The sequence below is a fragment of the Solanum verrucosum genome, unplaced genomic scaffold (assembly GCF_900185275.1).
Source record: "Solanum verrucosum unplaced genomic scaffold, falcon-dt-bn FXZP01001278.1, whole genome shotgun sequence".
Lineage (NCBI taxonomy): Eukaryota > Viridiplantae > Streptophyta > Magnoliopsida > Solanales > Solanaceae > Solanum > Solanum verrucosum.
The window spans coordinates 1,628,828-1,651,645 of NW_026020317.1; the positions used below are offsets into that span (position 1 = coordinate 1,628,828).

Below are 22,818 nucleotides of genomic sequence, written 5' to 3' on the forward strand. Positions count from 1 at the left end.
AAAGTACAAGTTATTTATTTTATTGGTTTAATTATTCTTATTTTATATTATTTTGTTTTATTTAATTTTGTTGATTTGAAAAGCACATTTTATTTAAGTTACGTTATTTTAGTTATGGCCATAGTTTTAAAATAATTAGTCTTATAAAAGTAATAATAATAATATAGTTTGCAAGACTTCTAAATAGTTTGTCACTTTTCATAAATTTTAGATGGTGTATATGTTTTACATAATTATGTATATGATTAGTATATTTTATGATTATTCGAAAATCGTCAAAAAATAATAATTATATTTTAAATATTAGGGATGGTTATAGTTTTGAGTTAATAAGTTTTATGAAATTCAAAATACTTTCAAGTTATTTTTTTTAAGTAATTTTATCACTTTTTAATAATAAGTATGTGTAATTTGCAATCACGCTATTTTATAAATATTTAAAAATTATCACAAAAGATTTTACATTTTAGTTAAATATTTTATCAATTTGCTTTAAGTTATAGCTATAATTTCGAGTTAATTAGTTTTGTAATTGAATTAATCAATTTATAATTAAGTTCATTATTTTTATTTTGTTGAGATTAAGAAACTCATTAATTAATTTATATTAATTCATCTTATTTGGCTTTTTAGTCGAATAACCAATTAAGCTCAATTTGGTTACATCCCTAAATACAATTGGTTATAATTATAAGCAAATGGGCCAAATTCTCAACTCCAATCCAAACTCTTTCCTCACCTAACCTTTAAACCCACTTAAAAGACCTTTTTGGGCCAAATTCAACCCTTTTTCCAGCAGCCCAACAACAATTCAGCAATTTTCATACCAATTCTAATAAACTCCCAGCCCAAAAACGCCCCAGCCCACTTTAATACACCCAACCCGACCCACTACAATACAACAACATTACAATAATATAGCGAACAGTAGCCGACCCCTGCACATCTTCTTCTTCTACACAAATCTGCCAGTCCAGCAGCTCACGTGAACCAGACAGCAGCAAAGTGTGTTTTCTTCTCCCTCACGCGTCAATATCCAACAACTCCCACAGCTTTCTCTGCAACAGCCGCCCACATCGATCTTTTCATCCGAATTTTGGGGGATTTTGGTTGAAATTTGATACAAGCAACAGCTTTGAGGGAGAAAAATTCAAAAGAGGTTGAATCCGGATTGACGATTTTGCCCCAAGCTACTCCAAAAAATTCACCCGACTCTTTCAAATCATGAGCTCTAGTTTTCCCCTATATATATCCCCTCCTTCTCCATTGTTCAAGGTGGGATTTTGGGGGAACCAAAAAGAACCTAAAGAATTCAAGCAAAAATCGTAAAATACACACTAAACATATTCGAAACAAATAATAGATCAGTGTGATCATAGTGTGATTCCCCTGCTCATTTGTAGGAGTCTTTGTAATCTCCTTTTGGTGGTGAAATCATCTTCGTGGCTGCTCGTCTCACCCCTGTTTCGCTGCTCTCTCAAAGGTAAATGTCTTTGATTTTAGTTGTTTTAGTTGATATTTTGTTCATGAACTAGGGCTCTCGTTTGTTTCTGTCTTTTCTTAGCTTGCATCCCTGTTATTTGTAGCTTGCAGCTGAAGTCTGATAGTGGAGTGTTTAGTTTTCAAGTTAAACATTGTCTTAGTTGTTTGAAGCATGAGACATGCTCTTGGGTTCATTGTTTTTTTTTAGAGTTGTTTCGTAGTCTCGAAGCTAGTTAATACGGAGATTGAAGGTTGCTGTGTCTGTTATGCATTGGATGCAATAGTTCGTATTTTCTCTTTTTTTATTTATCTCGAGATAGTCCTCTAACAATGGGTTCCGCTTGATTCATGCTCGTATCTTCATTCCGCCTAGATTTAAGTTTTAAAAAAAAAAAAAAAAATTTTTTGCTTGTTGTTTATAGCTTCTGGAGAGTGTGTATCATGGTTATAATGTTCTAAAAAGAGGGACTGAGATTAGCAGTAAGCTGCTGCCCCAAAAATACAAGTGCTCCAAAATCATTTCTTGTTCCCAACTTGTCACTATTGCTCATTTCATATAGTCATATTTGTTTGGTATGCTCATCTTTGTGGTTTAATCACTTCTTGGTACGCTAAACACATCTATCTCTTGAGGTTATTTGAGCTTAAGAAAGGTTTATATTTGATGTTATTTATGTTCTTTGTTATCTGGGAAAGGGAAGTATATTTAAGTGGACAGGTGCTTTTGATTTTAAATTTTGAATAGTTATGCTTGAGAGTTGTTTCATTTGTTCACTTTTTGTTTCGAATTCCCTTACTTGAATATATTTTATTTTCTTTACCATCCCAAGTAAAAATGGTTATTTCTTATGTCATGAAAGTTTTCTTTTTCTTTGAATCGTACTAATATATTTTCTTCTTTCTTCCGTTATGTGCGAATGCCACTTGAGTCCATGGGGACTCCATTCCTATCCTTGCATTTCGGGGATTATGCTTCCCTTTATCGAGTCTAAAAATAGCCGATGAACAGGTTATAGGCAGTTGAACGAAAACACAAAGGCTGGAAACCCAGATACAAGCCTCCAAAAGTCCTAAGATGGACTATATACATCCATTATACACTGTATACATTCAGTATACGTCAATATACAGGCCAAAAACGCAGGGATACAGGGCTGATGCGAAATACATGAGTTTGGAAGAAAGATATACATGAAAAGGGCTGATATACATGCCGATATACACTGATATACATCAAGTGTATACAAAAACGGGATTGAGTAAAATTCCCAAAAACAGTAGCGAATTTGGCCCAAGAAAGGCCCAAATTCAATTTCTCCCTTACGCTTTAATTATTTAATTGCGATTACTTATTATTTGTTGTTTAACTCTAACTTTAGAATTTTTAATTAATTTAGTTGAATTCCCCTAAAGATGAACCATATTCTTTATGTTAGTTTTCTTTAAAAATAATTCATTTTATCAACTCTTATACTTATTCAAATATTTTATTTTTAGTCAAAACTTTCACATATCTTTATTTAGATTAAAATAATTTCTTGGTTTATCTACCAAGTTGGTTGGAATTATTATTTCTAAAAAAATAAATAAAAAATGACGTAAATAATTTTAATTAATCTAATTTTGTTAAAATCCTAATTGACCAAGTTGTTTCAATTAAGATCCTATTTTCTAAAAAATTAAAAATTATTCTTTATTGAACTATTTTTATCAAAGTTAATCGAATATCGTAAAATATTATATATTTTTATGTTAAATCATTTTCGTAAATTTTTAAAGACACGTTCTTTAAGGATCTTCTTCATTTAAATCAATTTTTTTTACTCATTGCAAAATTGTTCTAAGTTAAAGTATTTTTTTTTTCTTTTTCTTTTTCTTAATAAACTTTAAAAAATGTTAGTCATAACCTTTTTCATTGATTAATAATAATAATAATAATAATTTAAAAAAAAAAAAGTGTATACTTACTTAAGTCGTTTTCTCAAAAAAGGTTAGTCAATTAATAAGAAATGATTTTCATGTTTTAATTTATTAAATTGGTTTAAAATGAATTAAATAAATTCTAATTAATCTAGTTTTATTAATATTCCAATCACTTGTATTTCAAGACATATATTTCATTTTGAATCCCTTTTCCCTAAAAATAAAATAAAATAAAATGTGTCATTTATTTTTTATTTTTTATTAACCAAATATTGTAGGTTATTCTTCTTATGTTAAATAACTTTTTTCTAAAAAATAGTCAAAATATATTTTAGTCAAGTCGCAGGTCAACCGTATGTTAGCGGGCACTTCGAATGCTTAAACCCTTCTCGAAGTGTAAATTGAACCCCGAACCTTCTTTGGTTTTTTTCAAATGATTTTTTCTGTTCAAATCTTTGAAAATTATAAGTTTTCTTAATTTCTTTAAAAAATTAAGTGGCGACTCTTTTCTAGGTATTTTTCTCAAATTGTTTTATACTTAGAACATTTCAAAATGTGATTTTTCTAAGATAGAAAAATTACGACACAACAGAAATGGCGACTTCCGCTGGGGATTCAATTAGGTTCTAACCATAATGACTTGACTCTCTTTGACTATTTGCTAATATTTGTTGAATTGTTTTACCTCAAATGTGCCTTATTTGTTTAAATTGTGATATCAACTGTCATTGCATGCATATCATTTATTCCGTCAAATGACATTTTTTTTCTTTTCACTTAAAGGACGATTATGCGGGCCGCAGTCGTTCGTTAACCAAATTGTTCTCGGGACACCCTGACGAATGTAGTTGGCTACTGGATAGTCAACAGTCGTTAATTGTCCCAGCCCAAGTAGTCCGCTTGGGTCACCAATCCACTTCAAATAAACCTCACTCTTAGTCATACTAGGATAGAGCAAGACCAAATCCCTGAAATTTAGCGCATTGGCCTAAGATGACCTAATACCCAAGGCGTGTCGGGTTCATTAGAAAGACCACCTTGAGTCCAAAGGGCCCACGGCCCGAACGGACGCTCATACTTACGTGTTTGAAGGATGTATGTGCTATTTGACAAAGTGTTGTATCTTGGGTTTGGGGGGTATCTAATTATTTGTATGTTTTTGTAGATGGCTAAGCAACACTTGAGTTTCAAATGGTCACTGAGACGCCAAACCTCCTCCGTGTATGGTGGTACAATCTCAATGCATATCAGAAAAGAGAACTCTCCATTCACTTAGGTCACCTCCCGTCAATAATGAATCTCAGAGTCTGGCCTAAGTTCATTGAGGTGGTCACTCGATTTTGGGACGATGAGAGGATGGTGTTTCGCTTCGGAGATGTTGAAATGACACCAACTGTTGAAGAAATCAGAGATTGCCTAGACAATGTCGGAATGCGCCAGAAAAGGAAAAATCATCCAGATCACCACATTTTGCTGCCAGATAAGCCAACCAGCACAGAACTGAAGAATATGTTGTTACTAGTAAATGCAGACTGGCTAGACACCCCGAGTATTCCATTTCTGAAATTCTACGAACGGTGGGGACACGAGAACTATTATAAGACTTTTCCAAATGAGTTTCTCAGTCGCAGTAGTTGGAGTCAAACTCAAACTTTAGCATTTGCTGTATGCCTCTTAGGGACGATGGTATTTCCTCAAGGTGAAGGGAATGAAATTGATACTCGGGTTGTCATGGTTACACACGCCATCTTCGAGGGTGTTGGTAAGAAAGGACAGGTTAAGAAATACTTCAACCTAGCCCCGATCATTCTGGCTGACATCTACCGATCTTTGGGTCAATGCAAACACGGGTTTCCATTTTTTCAAGGTTGTAATATTTTGCTACAGTGGTGGATGTCTAAACATCTGGTGAAGACATACGAGACTCAGAAACAGAAATTGGCCGAACCACAAAAAGAAAGCCGCCTCGACCATTATGAGTTTCATTTTAGCAACAACAGGTTCAAGATCCACAGCACTAGGGAATCGTGGGCCAAAGTCTTCCATGACATAAAAGAGGAAGACGTACAATGGATGTTTCAAGATTTCATGTCAGAAAAAATAGCTATTCAGGGGGCTAAGTGTCCTTTCCTAATTCTTCCTGGCATTAGAGGGGTACGACCTTACAATCCTAGCAGGGTAATGCGGCAATTCGGCAGAAGACAGATTCTACCTTTCAAAGGAGACACTAGACGCTACGTCTTTGACTACAACGGGTGCGACAAGATACCTCACGCCAAGGATATTTGTCAAGAATGGGCTGGACGGGTCAACCTAGAAGAGAGCATGGCAGAAAATAGATATGAAGCCGGGTATGTGGATGAATACAAAAAATGGTTGCAGAATGATCTGCGTGGTACACTTGACCCGACGCCACGCACAGGACGACAGATTGAAGATGTCCAGGTAAGGCTCCAAATCCAAGCCTACCATTTTCAACAGGAATGGGATCGAAGAGAGCAAGAGTTTCAACGTAGGGAGCAAGAATACCTGCGTAGGGAACAAGAATTCCAGCATAGAGAATATGAAAGCCAAAGGGCATTAGCCTTTACCACGCAAGAGTTAGCTGACGCGAGATCCTGCCTGATACGTTTGGACTTGAACTTGGATGATCAGCTTAACACCCTCCAGGGCGTGTCAATGTCTTCCAAAGCCATGTTCGCTGAGCCGCATGTGATAACCAGCAAGTTTCTCATTCGTGAAGAAGTGGAAAATTCCAGAGGAGGAGCAGGTCCTTCAGCATTTTAGTTATTTTATTCCCCTGCGTGGGATTGATGTTTTTTGTATTTGCAACTTATCCCTTCCCTAAAAGATGTATCCATTTGCTTAACTTTGTAATGAATTCTCTATTGTTTATGAATTCTGTTTTGGGGGTGCAACAATTTGTCTTAAATGGCGCAGTACATCCTTCAATTCGCTAGGCCTACCCTTGGCACAAAAGGGTCACATGCATGTTTAGGATGCGATATTTGCCTGTTTACTTGTGTTCTTTAACTGTTTATGTGATACGTTGCTTTGAATGAGGACATCTTTAGCCCACTCCTTTTCAAAAATTTCTGAAAATCTCTACAATGCTAAATACAAATCACCACCAAAATATCCAACCAAAATTCCATGAGTCTTAAGTTTCTCAGTCAGAAATAAAATCCTACTACCAAATCCTAAGCCACTACTCTATCATCTCATGAAAGGTAAAATTGCAGCTAAGATGGAAAAAGGCAAGAGTATCGACATAGAGCTAACTGAGGAGGATTTGAGGATGAAACTACAGCGGCTCAGACAAGAGATCCAAGAAACCAGAGAAAGGAGAATAGAAGTGGAGCTCGCCACCGCAATTGCACGAACAGCAAATGTGGCACTAGACGTGGAATTGGCAGCAAAGATGACAAAATGTGCTGTTATAGATGAAGAGACAGCTGCTGTGCGAAAGAAGCGCGATGCCCTCAAGGAGATAACCTTGATGCTTCAGAAGCCACGTGGAAAACACTCTTTCTTCAGCCAAGAGGCCGCCAACAGTGATCCCAAAGGCGCTAGACCTGAAGCTACTGAAGAAGACACTGGGGAGGAAATTATCTATAGGCCTCCTATTCAGGGACGGTGGAAGGAAGGGAATGAGGAAACCACCCTCGAAGCATATGAATTTACCCCCCGTGATTAATGCGACAATCATAAAAGAATGGCTTGGGTGGAGGCACATTTTATCTTTTAGGAGCTTTATTATCTGTTTTTCACTTTCCTTGTAATCTTCAAGAAATGAATGAATGAAAATGAAATTTCCTTTTGTATTCGAACTACGTAGGGCCTGAATTCTCCTTGGGAGATACGTAGGCAGCCTTTCAAGGCCCGGCCCCTATCTTTTAAAAATTTTCTTTTCCCCTTCATTCTACAAGGAAACATTGAGTTCAGATCAACGAATGCCCAGAGATGCAGCAAGAAGACCTTAGCTCAACGCAATTTAACCTTTCTGAGTCACCAACCCAACATAAAAACGAGCAAATTTCTGCTTGTTCAAAAGTCAATCCCCATTATTCGTGGGCTAACATGTTCTCAAACAAAGCAACTTTTATATGTTTATCTGCTTTCTATATGATATTTTGCATTATTTGTGCCGAATCAAAACTAACATATTTGCCTTTGAGTTGTTTTTCTCAACAGGTAGTTAGAACTGGTATGTGTCGATAAGCTGGCTGATCATCCTTATTTCACTAGATCTAAAGGTCCTACAGATTCCTTCCCCAATCAAAGTTCACAAAAGGGAAAAGTAGCAATGAGTGATAACAACGAAGAAATCAGCCTTACTGATGTCGTAGTGGCTCAACCCGCCCTTGCTGATCAGAATGAACTGATCCTACAGTTGATGCAACAAATTGCTGAGATGAGAGTCGAGATGCAGAGGAAACACGATTTGCCTCCTCCGAGTTTTGCTTTCAACACTCAACCAGACGGAAGGCCTCCAGCTCAAATTCCCCCTCCTAACGTGGAACAAGCTCAGAACCCACCTTTAAGCCCTGCTCGTAATCCCTCCATGATTGACCTTACCACTCAAAACCCCATTACGCCTCAGCTTCTTATCAAACACCACCCCTCCTCAAAATACCAACCTCCAAGCACCACTCCTTCCCCCTAATGCAAACCACCAAACTAGCCTGCCCCCCACGGCCAAAACGCTAATAACCCACGCACTTCCCTCCCTCACCAAAACCTGTACACCAACCCCCAGACTTATCCCCAAAATTATCATGCCCCTTTAAATGGCCAGAGTCCCTCTATCGCTCCACCACTACCGCAAAACCCGTTTTCCAAATACCAGTTCCCAACGAGCATGATGCCCATGGTTCGGAGCTCAACCACTATGAGGAGAGGGAGAGAGAGTGGAGATCAAAGGAAGAGACCACCAAGATAGATATGAAGGAGGAAATTAGGAAAGCCATGAAGGAGTTGAACTGCATTCCTGAGGTTGCCGGGTTGAGTTATGAAGACCTATGCATTCATCCGAATTTGGACCTCCCGGAAGGGTTTAAGGTGCCGAAATTCGACATCTTTGGAGGAACAGGGAACCCCTTAGCGCACCTGAGGGCCTACTGTGATCAACTCGTGGGAGTTGGGAGAGACGAAGCTTTGTTAATGCGGCTTTTTAGCCGAAGTTTGAGCGGAGAGGCTCTAGAATGGTTTACGTCCAGTGAAACGAAGCAGTGGTCTAGCTGGAACGCTTTGGCTAAGACTTCATAGAACGATTCGCTTACAATGTGGAGATCGTTCCTGATCGTTACTCCTTGGAAAAGATGAAGCAGAAGCCGACCGAAAGCTATAGAGAATTCGCATACAGATGGCGAAAGGAGGCAGCTAGAGTTAGACCTCCTATGTCAGAAAAGGAAATTGTTGAAGTGTTTGTGCGGGTGCAGGAGCCCGAATATTATGACAGAATCATGTTGCTCGTTGGAGCAAAATTTGCGGAGATAGTCAAGGTAGGTGAGACTATCGAAGATGGATTGAGAACCGGGAAAATTGCCCGTGTTGCTGCCTCACCCGGATCTTCGGGTTTGTTAAAGAAGAAAAGAGAGGATGTGTCTTCTATCTCTTATGAGGGGAAGAAGACCCCAAGGAAATCATTGTCATACCAAGGTCGTTCTCGACCTTCACAGAGTTCGTACCCGGCATGTTATACACAGACTGATTACCAAAATAATCATCCCCCTAGTTATCAAAATACCCCTCCTCCATTTACCAAACTCCCCCTCCAATTTACCAAACTCCACCTCATCACTACCGGAACGTCGCCCCCAACTGTGCCAATATTCAGACAAATTACCAAACGCCTCCCCAATGTACCAAACCCCAGCTCCACTTTACCAAAATACCCCTCGAACTACCCAACTCCACAACCAAACTACCAAACCAACTCATATCCCAGATATCAAGCCCCCCGTCCGAATGCTCCAAATTATCGCCAAATGCCTCCCCCTCAACAAGGCAATTACGATCCCTCTCGTCCTAGATTTGAGAAGAAGCCTGCTAGAGCTTTCACTCCGCTCATAGAAAGCCGAACAAAGTTGTTCGATCGATTAACTGCGGCAGGATATATTCATCCAGTGGGGCCCAAGCCGGTTGACACTAGCTCAAAGTTTTACAGACCTGATCAGAGGTGCGCGTATCACTCTAATAGTGTTGGTCATGATACCGAGGACTGTATCAACCTGAAGCATAAGATCCAAGACCTAATTGACCAGAACGTGGTCTCTCTTCAGACAGTCGCGCCCAATGTCAATAACAATCCTTTGCCAAATCATGGAGGCGCTACTATCAATATGATAGAGATAGATGATGACTGGTGCGTGGCGAAGACAATAGTTTCGATTGCTCCTGATGAACTGGAAAGGGCTGTAGCTTCATTGAGCATCAGACAGAAGAAAGAGTTTGTGATTCTGACACCCGAGAAGGCTGTTGCCTTGGTGCCACGAGAAACTCTTACCCAACCAAAGTTTGTGATTGAAACGGCTGCCACCCAAGGTATGACCAGATCCGGCAGGTGCTACACACCTGAAGAGTTAGCTCAAGGGGGGCAGAGGAAGGATCAGACTAAAAGGCCGATTAGTGAAGCTGAAGCCGAAGAGTTCTGGAGGAAGATGCAGCCGAAAGATTATTCAATTGTAAAGCATTTGGAGAAGACACCAGCTCAGATTTCTGTGTGGGCTTTATTAATGAGTTCACAATTGCATAGACAGGCTTTGATGAGAGCTTTGGATGACACTTATGTGCCTGTGGGTACTAACAGCGACAATCTAGCAGCCATGATACACCAGTCATTCGGGGACATCGAATCAGCTTTTGTGACGAAGAGTTGCCCTTTGAAGGGAGGATGCACAACAAAGCTCTGCACGTCACCATCAAGTGCCGGGAAAAAGTTATAAATCGTGTTTTGGTCGACGATGGGTCCGGTCTCAACATATGTCCGCTTTCACTCTCAAGCAGCTGAAATTCGACTTGGGAAAGGTTCAACAAAACAGGTCAATGTGAGAGCTTTTGATGGAGTACAAAGAGACACGATAGGGGCAGTAAATTTGGATGTTCAGATGGGGCCTGCAGAATTCAATGTGGAGTTTCAGGTGTTGGACATCAATACCAGCTACAATTTGCTTCTGGGAAGGCCGTTTATCCACATGGCTGGGCTGTGCCTTCTACCTTCACCAATTGATGAAATTTGTTTGGAAGGATCAGGAATTGGTCATTCATGGTGAGGGGAGTCATTCGATGGGTATGCGCCGGTCGTTCACGAGATTTCTCGAGGTTGTGATTTATACACGGTGGAGCTGGTAAATGCCACCGATGATGACTTGGCTCCACAACCTCCTATGCCTGCCGTGTACAAAATGATTGCTACTGTCATGCTCCAGAATGGTTTCGAACCAGGTTTCGGGTTGGGGAAGCATTTTCAAGGAATTGTCGAGCCTATCCAAATCCCCGCCAAAGGACGAAATTTGGTTTGGGATATATCCCAACAGATGACGAAGCAGAGATGAAGAACAAGAATGTTGATCAAGCATTGGCCAGGCCAATTCCTCATCTGTACCAGTCATTCTCGATGCAAGAACACGTCAACAATGGTGATCTCGGGGAAGGAATCTGGGGCCTATTTGAGGAGATTGATGCGGTTATCGAGGAAAGAGGCTGGAACATCAGCATCCGTGATGCAGAACCTGATGAGCAATTGCAGAACTGGACCTCCACACCACTCCTGATTTCCCGCTCATCTGGGTAGAAAGGACATGTGTTTTTGTTTATTTTTAAAACGGTGGTAGTCCGGAAGAGGCCCGAGACCCACCTTTTATCCAGTTTTACTTGTTTGAAGTTTTTAAATTCCTTGTAATGTGTAAAAAAGCAAAATGGCCCTCGGCCATGGCTAAAGTTTGTGCTTGTTTTTTCAATTTAAAAAAAGCCTCTTTTATCAAAAATTGTTTATTTATCTATTTATATTTTACTTTCCTAACTTTATTTGTTTATGATTTCAGTAATATTAATTTAAAACCTGCCAATGTCATGTCATGTCATGAACCGAGTGAACGAAATGAGCAGGGATGATGAATGTGAGGAATATGAGAAGAAAATGAGGTTCCCGAACATGTTGCTGAAGAGTTTCGACAATTCGAGAATCAACACAAGCCAAATTTGAAGAAACCGAAACTGTGAATCTCGAAGATGAGGAATGCGTTAAAGAAGTAAGAATCAGTGTCCATCTGACTGAAGCTCAAAGAAGAGACCTGGTCTGTTTGCTCAGAGAGTACATTGATGTGTTTGCCTGGTCTTATAGAGATATGCCAGGATTGAGTACGAATATGGTGTCCCACAAGTTGCCGATTAATCCAGATTTCAGTCCAGTAAAACAAAAGACTCGAAGTTCAAGCCTGAGTTGAGTTTGAAGATCAAAGAGGAGATTACAAAGCAGATCGAGTCCCAAGTAGTGGAAGTGATGCAATATCCGACTTGGTTAGCTAATGTTGTTCCGGTTGCCAAGAAAGATGGAAAAATCAGAATTTGTGTTGATTACAGAGATCTCAACAAAGCTAGCCCGAAAGATAATTTTCCATTGCCAAACATTCACATCCTCATTGATAACTGTGCTAAGCATGAGATGCAGTCATTTGTGGATTGTTATGCGGGTTACCACCAGATCCTAATGGACGAAGAAGATGCAGAAAAGACAGTTTTCATCACGCCTTGGGGTGTATATCATTATCGGGTGATGCCGTTTGGTCTCAAAAATGCCGGTGCTACTTACATGAGGGCTATGACGACCATTTTTCACGATATGATTCACAAGGAGATGAGGTATATGTAGATGATGTCATAATCAAGTCCCGCGAGAGTTCGGATCACTTGACTCACTTGAGGAAATTTTTTGATCGTCTACGCCGATATAATTTGAAGTTAAATCCCGCCAAATGTGCTTTTGGAGTGCCAGCTGGCAAGTTATTGGGATTTATAGTCAGCAGGAGGGGAATTGAGCTTGACCCTTCCAAGATCAAGGCGATCCAGGAATTACCTCCTCCAAAGACAAAGAAAGAGGTAATGAGTTTTCTAGAAAGGTTGAACTACATCAGCCGATTCATAGCTCAATCCACCGTGGTGTGTGAGCCCATCTTTAAGTTATTGAAAAAAGATGCCTCAACCAAGTGGACCGGAGAATGTCAAACTGCTTTCGATGCCATCAAAGACTATTTGTCCAATCCACCGGTGTTGGTCCCTCCACGAGAAGGGAGTCCATATTGCTATATTTGTCGGTCTCGGATAATGCGTTGGGATGCGTGCTTGGTCAACATGATGAGACTGGGAAGAAGGAGCGAGCCATTTATTACTTGAGTAAAAAGTTCACTCCATATGAGGCTCGTTACACTCTTTTGGAGAGAACATGTTGTGCTTTGACTTGGATCGCTCAAAAGTTGAGACATTATCTGTCTTCTTATACCACGTACCTTATCTCCAGGATGGATCCATTGAAGTATATTTTCCAAAAAGCAATGCCGACCGGGAAGTTGGCTAAATGGCAAATGCTTTTGAGTGAGTTTGACATTGTGTATGTGACACAAAAGTGATAAAAGCACAAGCCTTGGCTGATCATCTTGCAGAGAATCCAGTTGATAAAGAGTATGAACCGCTCAAGACTTATTTTCCCGATGAAGAGATAGCATTTGTGGGTGAGGATATTTCTGAAGCGTACCCTGGTTGGAGAGTTTCTTTGATGGAGCGGCAAATCACCAAGGGAAAGGTATCGGAGCAGTCTTAGTGTCAAAATCCGGTCAGCATTATCCTATGGCGGCTAAACTCCGATTTAATTGCACAAACAACATGGCTGAGTATGAAGCTTGCATCCTCGATTTAAAGATGGCAATTGACATGAACGTTCATGAGCTTCTAGTTATTGGAGACTCAGACTTACTGATTCATCAAGTTCAAGGAGAATGGGCCGTGAAGAATCCAAAAATCACACCGTATGTGCAGTACATACAGAAGTTGTGCAAGAGATTTCGCAAGATTGAGTTCAAACATACTCCCAGAGCACAGAATGAGTTGGCCGATGCTCTTGCCACCATTGCCTCGATGATCAAACATCCAGATACAAGTTATATTGATCCAGTAGATATAGAGGTAAAAGAACAGCATGTTCATTGTTCACATGTTGGAGCGGAACCAGATGGTTTGCCTTGGTATTTTGACATCAAGAAGTATTTAGAAGATAAGACTTATCCTGAGAATGCAACGTTCAACCAGAAGAAATCGATACGCCGTATGGCCCTCAATTTCTTTGCAAGTGGGGAAATCCTCTACAAGAGGACTCCAGATTTAGGTCTTCTCAGATGCGTTGATGCTAATGAAGCTGCAAAGCTTCTGGAACAGATACATGGCGGAGTTTGTGGTACTCACATGAATGGGCTCACTTTGGCCAGGAAGATCCTTCGCGCTGGTTATTTTTGGATGACTATGGAACATGACTGTTGTAAGTTTGTGCAAAAGTGTCATAAATGTCAAGTGCATGGAGATTTGATTCGGGTGCCTCCTCATGAACTCAATGCTATGAGTTCACCTTGGCCGTTTGTAGCTTGGGGCATGGACGTCATTGGTCCAATAGAGCCAGCCGCCTCTAATGGACACAGATTCATTTTGGTTGCGATTGACTACTTCACCAAGTGGGTGGAAGCAGCTTCGTACAAGTCGGTAACCAAGAAAGTTGTAGCTGATTTTGTTCGCAACAACCTGATATGTAGGTTTGGAGTACCAGAATCCATTATTACTGATAACGGAGCGAATCTTAACAGTCACTTGATGAGAGAGATATGTGAACAATTCAAAATTACTCACCGAAATTCCACCGCATATCGTCCCCAAATGAACGGAGCCGTAGAAGCCGCTAACAAGAACATAAAGAAGATTCTGAGGAAGATGATTGAAAATCGCAGAGGTTGGCACGAGATGTTGCCATATGCTTTGTTGGGTTACCGAACAACTGTCAGAACATCAGTTGGAGCTACTCCATATTTGCTAGTATATGGAACAGAGGCAGTTATACCTGCAGAAGTTGAAATACCTTCATTGAGAATCATCCAAGAAGCTGAATTGAATGATGTTGAATGGGTTCGCAAGCGGATTGACCAGTTAACCTTGATCGATGAGAAGAGAATGGTTGCCGTTTGTCATGGTCAATTGTATCGACAGAGAATGACTCGTGCTTTTCACAAGAAAGTAAGATCCAGGACATTTGAAGTTGGTCAGTTAGTTCTTAAGCGCATTTTCCCTCATCAGGATGAATATAAAGGGAAATTTGTACCAAATTGGCAAGGACCCTACATGGTTCGCAAAGTGTTATCCGGAGGTGTCTTAGTCCTATCGGAGATGGATGGCACCGAATGGCCGAAACCAATCAACTCAGATGCTGTCAAGAGATACTATGTGTGAAGTTTCAGCTTGTATTTTTATCATTTCCTTGTAATTGTTCTATTTGCTTGTAATTGCTTCGTTTTAAATTTCATCCCTCTTGTAATGAACTACGTCTGACCTGAATTCTCGAGAATGAGATACGTAGGCGGCCTATTTTCGGCTTCGGTCACTCTTTTATCCCTTTTCAATATTTCTTTGTATTTGAACTACGTTCGACCTGAATTCTCGAGAATGAGATACGTAGGCGGCCTATGTCGGCCTCGGTCGGTTCTTTGCTTAAATTTTTCTATTTTTTGTTAATCCTTGAGGAGGGAACTACGTTTGACCTGATTCCTGCCTCAACGGGATACGTAGGCGCCACAAGGGTTCGGTCATATCTCCCGTAAGATTTCTATTCTTCCTTTACAATAGAAACTGGGACAAATTTTTTGAGAGGGACTCAAAAATTCTCAAGAAGACGATCTCTCCAACAAAGTCGAGGCTAAAGTTACTTTGAAATTTGCAACTGGGAAAGAATTTTTGAGAAGATCTCAAAAATTTCGTGATTTGCTCACCAACGGTTAAAGATACACCAAGACAGTTAACTGGGACAGAAATTTTTGAGAATGACCTCAAAAATTTCAACTGAGCTTATCGGCAGTTTAGAACAACCTTGAATACTTCCCAATGAGTAATCAGATAGATCTCGAGACATCACTCCAAAGGTGTTCATTAAGCTCGACTTGACATGACACTTGGCAGTGACTTTTTCAAAATACTACTTTTGAAAATCTATTTTCCTTAAAACTTTTCCTCCATGTTTCAATTATTTTTGCATAAAAATGTTTTGTTTTATCTATTAAGCGGGAGATTGGAGAATTCAATCGGAGATAGTCAAAACAAGGAGCAGACAACCGAAGAGATCGGCACAGATCAGTTCATTTTTAAACTAACAATTTTCCTGTGGATGCAGGTCTATAGGAAATATTTTATGCTTCTTATACTAAGAATTGGGAATATGAGTAACATTACTTTATTCAAATTCTCAGCAAGGCAACGTTCATAACGAACATGCAATTACGTTCGGAGATGGGACAAATGAAAACTTTGAAGAGAGAAATATTATTATTTTCCAGCAACTAAAGATACCTGGAAGATATTTATCTGCGTTATATTATCAGATATGATAATATTCCTACCCGGAGAGTCATTTATATCGTATTGTCAAATGAGATGATACCACTACTCCGAGGGTCATTTTTATCCGTATTGTCGAATGAGACAATACCGCTACCCGGAGAGTCATTTATATTGTATTGTCAAATGAGATGATACCACTACTCCGAGGGTCATGTTTATTATATTGTCGACTCAGACAATACCGCCATCCCAAAAGATACCCAGAAGATCACATATGTTGATCGGTGAAGCATTATCTTCATTTGGTATCAGGGAGGCATCATGAAAAGAAGTCATGCATCGCGAAAAAGTCATGCATTGTGAGAGAGAAGACTCATGCATAGCAAGAGAAAGAAATCATGCATCGCGAAAAAGAAGTCATGCATCGCGGAAAAGTCATTCATTGCAAGAGAAAAAAATCATGCATCGCGAAAAAGAAGATTCATGCATTGCGGGATAAGGATTCATGCATTACAAGAGAAGATTCATGCATCGCGAAAAAAGATTCATGCATCGCAAGAGAAATGAGTTATGCATCACAAGAAAAAGATTTACCCATCACAAGAAGATCAACATCGACTGCATCATTTTTCTTTGCAAAAACGACATCAAAAGAACTATCAACATATTACACCAGTTTAGTTTATTGCTTTGACGTCAAAGGAAGAGTACACTGAATATTATAATGCAAATATGAAACATAAGCTTTATTTGCTTTACGTCAAACCCGATGGAGTTGACGTCAAATGTTCAAGGAGAACAATTAAATGTCAACACGGTAAAAGACACTGTCTCCCATTTGAAATGCATTTTTTGTGCTAATGAGTTTTATCTCAACCCTTGTCAAGAGCATCCAAAAGGATGAATTCTCAAAACAAACCACAGGTGCGGACGACATCAATTAGGATGCAGCACAACGTGGAACTTTTTCTTAGCAGCGAACTGGGACATAGTCCAAAGAGGAGTGTCAAACTCTTAGGACGCGAGCAGAGGAGCAACTTTCACCACAATCAAACCTCACCCCTATCAGAAGGCATGTGGGTTTTTCTTGGATTGGTCAGTTCCTATTTTGCATCCGGAAAATTTTGGGTTCACCGGAAGCAATTTTCTAATCTGAGTGACAATGTACCAAGAGTTTTGGAAATTATGTCCGTGTAAGTTCTTAATTATGGGTGTGAAGCGCGCCACACTCATGACTAAGAGGTTGCAAGCCTCTTTTTCACACTCAATTTATTTTGTCGCTTCTCCAAAACCAAAGGTTATCCTGCATAATAGATTTCCTTTTCAACCAATTGAGTCGAACTACAAGCAGCTTGATGCCCTAGGTTGAGGGATATGTAGGCAGAATCAATGTTGAAACCCGGCTGTATTCCAATATTCGCTCTCAAATCTTATTCCCAAGCATTTCGGTATCTTCATAATCCGACATCAGGATGACCTTGGATTCTTTCAAAATCGTGCGTCAAATCAAGCGTATCGAACAACAAGTGACCTGAATTCTCGTATAGCTTGAGATATGTAGGAAACCCATTTTCGGGGTTCGGCTATAATTCCTAAAGCCTGTGCCAAATCCCTTTTCCAAAAGATGAAGAGGTAGTCGGTCAAAATTGGATTTGTCAATTTCATTTGCCTCGGATTTCTTTCATCAATCCAAGTCAAACGAGGGACAATCAGTACTCATCTCATATATTGTGTTATTTTCTTAAGAAACAACTTAGATAATAGTATTTTGGTTGGACTAAAGAAATATTTGGAGCACAAGTTAATTATATGTTTGTATGCAAACTTTACCCAAAAAATCCAAAATTCTGAAAAAATCCGAGGTTTATTAGTTTGGTTTGATTTATAAATTTTAAAATTCGACACAATGGTTTGGTTTGGTATTTGAAAAACCCGAACCAACCCGAGGTTGAAAAACCCGAAAAAATCTGAATTTTATTAGTTTAGTTTGGTTTATAAATTTAAAATTTTTACACAAATGGTTTGGTTTGATATTTGAAAATCCGAACCAACCCGGTTATGTACATCCTTAGTCTTTGGCTGCGAATTTTATATATATATATATATAATTGTGTTTTCTGTTGTGGATTATTTGCAAGACTCGCTACAACAAAAATAACTTTTAACGGCAATAAATATAGACATTAATAAAGAGTGCTAAAGTCTTTACCGACATTAATTAAGTGCCATTAAAATCAATCTCGCTAAAGGCTTTAGAGACATATATAAAAAATGTTAATTACCGCTAAAAATATATATTTATCGACAATTAAGAATTAATTGCCTTGCAACAGATAACATTAGGCATACCCTCTTAACATAAACATGGTGGAAAATTTGTACCCAAAAGGCACGACACATCACACATGGTCAGGATTAAGCCAAACTACTGTGCCCACATTTTGTTGTGCAAAAATTAGGTGCAAATATATTTAACTTTTAAAAAGAGACATGTTTATTTGAAAATCATTTAACTTGGTATACATAGTTCAAGTCAAGATAATGGGTGTAGTCTTGTCTCGTGGTTCAAGGATAAGGCTAGTAAAATGTCCGGATTAGACTCTAATAAATTTTGAGGCCTCAAAAAATTTAATAGTGATGAATTTTATGATTTTAATTTTACATGAATGATAATTTCAAAGACCTTCCTCCAGGTTTAGCTCTATAACACTCCCCTCTTCCGTGGTTTACAATATTACGTCTACCTCCCTTATTTTCATTTTCTTATAACCATTTTTTAAGCCTATTTACAATAAATATAAATTAATTTAGATTTGACATTTTTACCCATCGTTATATTAATTTCTTCATAGTAATAAATATTATATAAAAAAAACTCATTTAACAAATATTTTAAAAAGTAAATCAGCACAAATACATTAATATACTATATATATATATATACACGTGTTTTTTTTAATCAAACAAAGATCAAAGTCTTCATTTAAGCTGACCCACCATTTTCACCAAATATTAACTCTTCATCTTCATTTCACCTTTACCAATTCACTAATAATTTTTTCCCCATAATAACCCATCATTTTTTGGCAACAATTTCTTCAAATCGAAGATAACCGCAAGAGAGAAATCCGATAAGAACGATCAGATTTTGTTCTAGATAAACATTTCCACAAGCTAAGAAGGAAAATGATCCAAGAAATAGAGATAAATCGTTGAAAATTAGATCTAAGCTTGCATGAGTGGTCATTAATGGAGGAAGCTGTTAGTTTCTCAAAGCAATTGAATTTGTAATTTCTAAAGTGACGACATAATTGTTGATTGCAGCAGTGATGATATGAGATTTGCAGAAGAATACTTAATTTGCTTGCTTTTGCAGGGAAGAGGGCTGAAAATTTGAACAAGACTGATAAAGTGGAAGTTGAAAGAGAAGAGGACTTTTAATTCTTAAGAAAATTTATTTGTGCTGGTTTATTTTTAAAGTATTTGTTAAATAAGTATTTTTTATATAATATTTATTAATATGAAGAAATTAATACATAGAAAGGTAAGAATGTCAAATCTAAATTAATTTATATTTATTTTAAATAGGTTTAAAGAATGGTTATAAGAAAATGAAAATAAGAGAGGTAGACGTAATATCGTAAACCACAAGGGAGGTGAGTGTTATAGAGCGAAATCTGGAGGGAAGTCTCTGAAATTATCCCTACAATATATCTACCATTTATTAAGAATATCATATAACTTTGAATTGAATAGTTCATATCTTTATATTAATAAATAATTTTTTATATTAAAATTCAACGTGTATATTACAAAAAACAAGGTCTAACCTTTTATTAACTAAAACTAATCCTTACTTTTATAAATAATAATATTATAATGTCAAGTTATGTGCTTGATGTCTTGCAAAATTATAAACTAAAAACAAGTAGTATGCAAAAACAAAAAAATAATCCAAAATTAATACAATATTTTTGCCCAGATTTTTTATTTTAGGAAACTAATTTTATTGAAACGCCTTGTTGAATGGTAAATTGAACTAGCCTAAATTAAACTAATATAATACTACAACAAATTGAAGAAGTTGATCAAAAGCATAATAATATCGGACAAAACAAGCATATTGACTTATCAAGAAAATTTTCAAAGCTAAAGAGTGTGTGACTTGTTACACAGAAGATAAATTCAAAAGATTGCACAGAAGATCAATTCAAAAAATTGCAATATTTCGCAGTAAAAAAGATGTACCAGTTTTTCTAAAAGTAAGATGGAAAAAGTTAATTTGCAATACCCCTTCTGTCCCAAAATGGTTGTTTATTGTAATGTTGATTGCTCATGGAAGGTTGTTTGAATCGAGCTCACCATCAAGCTATTACAACGGCTAGGACAGACCATCAAGCTATTACAGTGGCTAGGACCGAGACAACAAGCAAAAACAATATTGGAAGTACTTACATTGGCAGTGGATCATTAGATTGAGCAATATATTATTGAATTGTCTTACAAGAGAGGAACCAAATTGTTTTTCAAGGCAAAAGAAGAGAAGTATCGGTACTAGTGAAGAGAATAATTCAAGATGTATATATCAGAGGTTGTCTTAAAGTGAAATTAACTAAATACTTGACGATCTTGAACTACCATCCAAACTAAAGATATTGATAGATGATTAGGAGATGGAAGGCTATTAGTTATTTTTTTTAGCGATTATCTTCTCTTTGGTAATAAAATGCTTACTTACCAAAAAAAAAATTGTACAAAATAAAATTCAGGGTAATATAATATGATGGGTCGACAAAGTAAACATAACGAATTTTAGGAAAACTTACAAATTAATAATGTTGGAGGAATCTGTGATTACCACCTTTTTTTCCCTCATAGCATTAGCAACTATCTTAGAAATAATGTAAAATGTGCTATTTGGAGGTTGAATGATCTCTATTATCCAAATCTCGTTGCTTATGCTCACCTTCAAATATAGAGAACCAAACAAAATGATTATTAGCTATACGCTATGGTTAACAATTAAAACATCGGAGGCATCACTATAATCTTGAAAATTTCACATCTAGTAATATGATATTAGCACTTATATTACTCCGCGATGAAAAATTGAGAAAGAAACTAGTTCATCTTTATACACCGTAGAGCTAAGCTATATTTAAAATGTACAATCTAAAATTTTGAAAATAAGTATGTTACCTACCTACTAGGGGTGGCAATGGGATGAGTTGCGTCAAAACGGGTCATAATGGGTTGGATAATGGGTTACAGTACTGGTCAAGATCTACTAAGATTAATTGTTTTATTTGATCTTTCAAACTATTTTAGTACCTAATAAAAAAAATAAATTATTATGGCTATATACAACATATCAAATTGAAAAAAAAGTTTTTAAAAAATATTTTGACAAGATTTTTCATGAGCCAATTTGGATTACCTATGTACCATTTCTTAATGGGTTGGATTGAAATGGATTGAGCTATTGACCCGCCCATGAATTGAGCGGATTGGGTTTGATTTTGTCAAAGGTATGGCAAAAATAATCTGATGGTGTATAGTTACACTTAAAAACTTAAAAAACATTTACCTGGTAAATCATTGGGGTTATAGTTAGTGAAGTCTTGAAGAAGTGTTGCAACATCTTGTGCTCTTTGATTTCTTCCATCTTCAACAAGTCTTCCATTAACACTATGATTCGCCACTGTCCTCATAGCATTAACAATAATCGAGTCAACATTAGGACCAGAACTACAATTTGATATAATTGGATTATGTCTAATCATTGGGCCAATTGACCCAATCCCCCTTCCTCGTACATGTCTACCACTAAAATTTGGATTCACAAATTGATCACTTTGGTCCTTTCTTCTTCTTTCATGGCCCAAATCAACATTGTTGTATGGAAATCTTTGTTGATGTAATTGAACATGTCCACCGTTATTGTAAGTAGCTTGATGATGAACAGTTCCTGGAAATCTTGGGATATAACCATTTCGAATTTGTTCGATTGGTCTGTTATGATGATATGGTAAATTACCATATCCAAACATATTGTTGCCACCACCAATATAAATCAAATCGTGACCGTTACTAGTAACTCCTTGAGTTTCTCCACCTTGTCCATACCATTGCAAATTATTAGCATAATTTGGTACACTTGAGTTCAACATGTTATAATCTTGCTGATTATGATTAGTATTATGTGCACCATTTTCTCTTGGTACTACCATATTTTTATGATCTACTGCCAAAGGGGGCACGAGCACGTACCTAGTTGTACTCTCTGATGTTGTTATTGGAACCTGGGCTACATCAGGCAATTGAACTATTTCAAGTTGTTTATTCCTTTGTTCCTCCATAAGTTGTTTTTCCAACTTCTTGTATTCCCCTAACGGCCCGTGAACTGGATCTTCCTGTCATCGAGAGGTGTCATGTGGAAACTCAAACCTCTGAGTAAGAAGACAAACGACAAATATACCAAAAGAAAAACATTTACCAATCGACCTAGCACAAGATATAGAGAAAAAAACCTCACACAATATACTCGGAATACAAAGAATTGTTAACATAATACTTTTGTCTCACAAATTCTCCATCTAAACAAAATTCTCTGGCTTACTATATTGTGAATGCTACTAAATTAAAAGAAATGAATAGTTTCCTAGGTTATAAGTTATAAACCTTTTCCTAATATAAAAAGGTTTTCTAATGGCTCTATCGGCTGCTCTGAGGTACATGTGATATTTAAATCCACTAAAGCTGGATATATAGATATGGTAAAAACCCACTAAAGTTTCAACAAATACTAAATTTCCAACTCAAAACAAG

At 37.6% G+C, this 22,818-nt stretch overlaps 1 protein-coding gene across 1 annotated transcript; it reads right to left on the reverse strand.

The window, feature by feature from the left end:
* Positions 1–20,903: 20,903 nt before the first annotated feature.
* On the reverse strand, positions 20,904–22,349 carry LOC125835349 (uncharacterized). The gene is made up of 2 exons (XM_049514470.1): positions 21,578–22,349; positions 20,904–20,956 (listed from the first exon to the last, which is right to left on the reverse strand). Exons 1-2 carry the CDS (start codon positions 22,347–22,349, stop codon positions 20,904–20,906), a joined length of 825 nt encoding a protein of 274 aa, XP_049370427.1.
* Between the last annotated feature and the right edge of the window lie 469 nt (positions 22,350–22,818).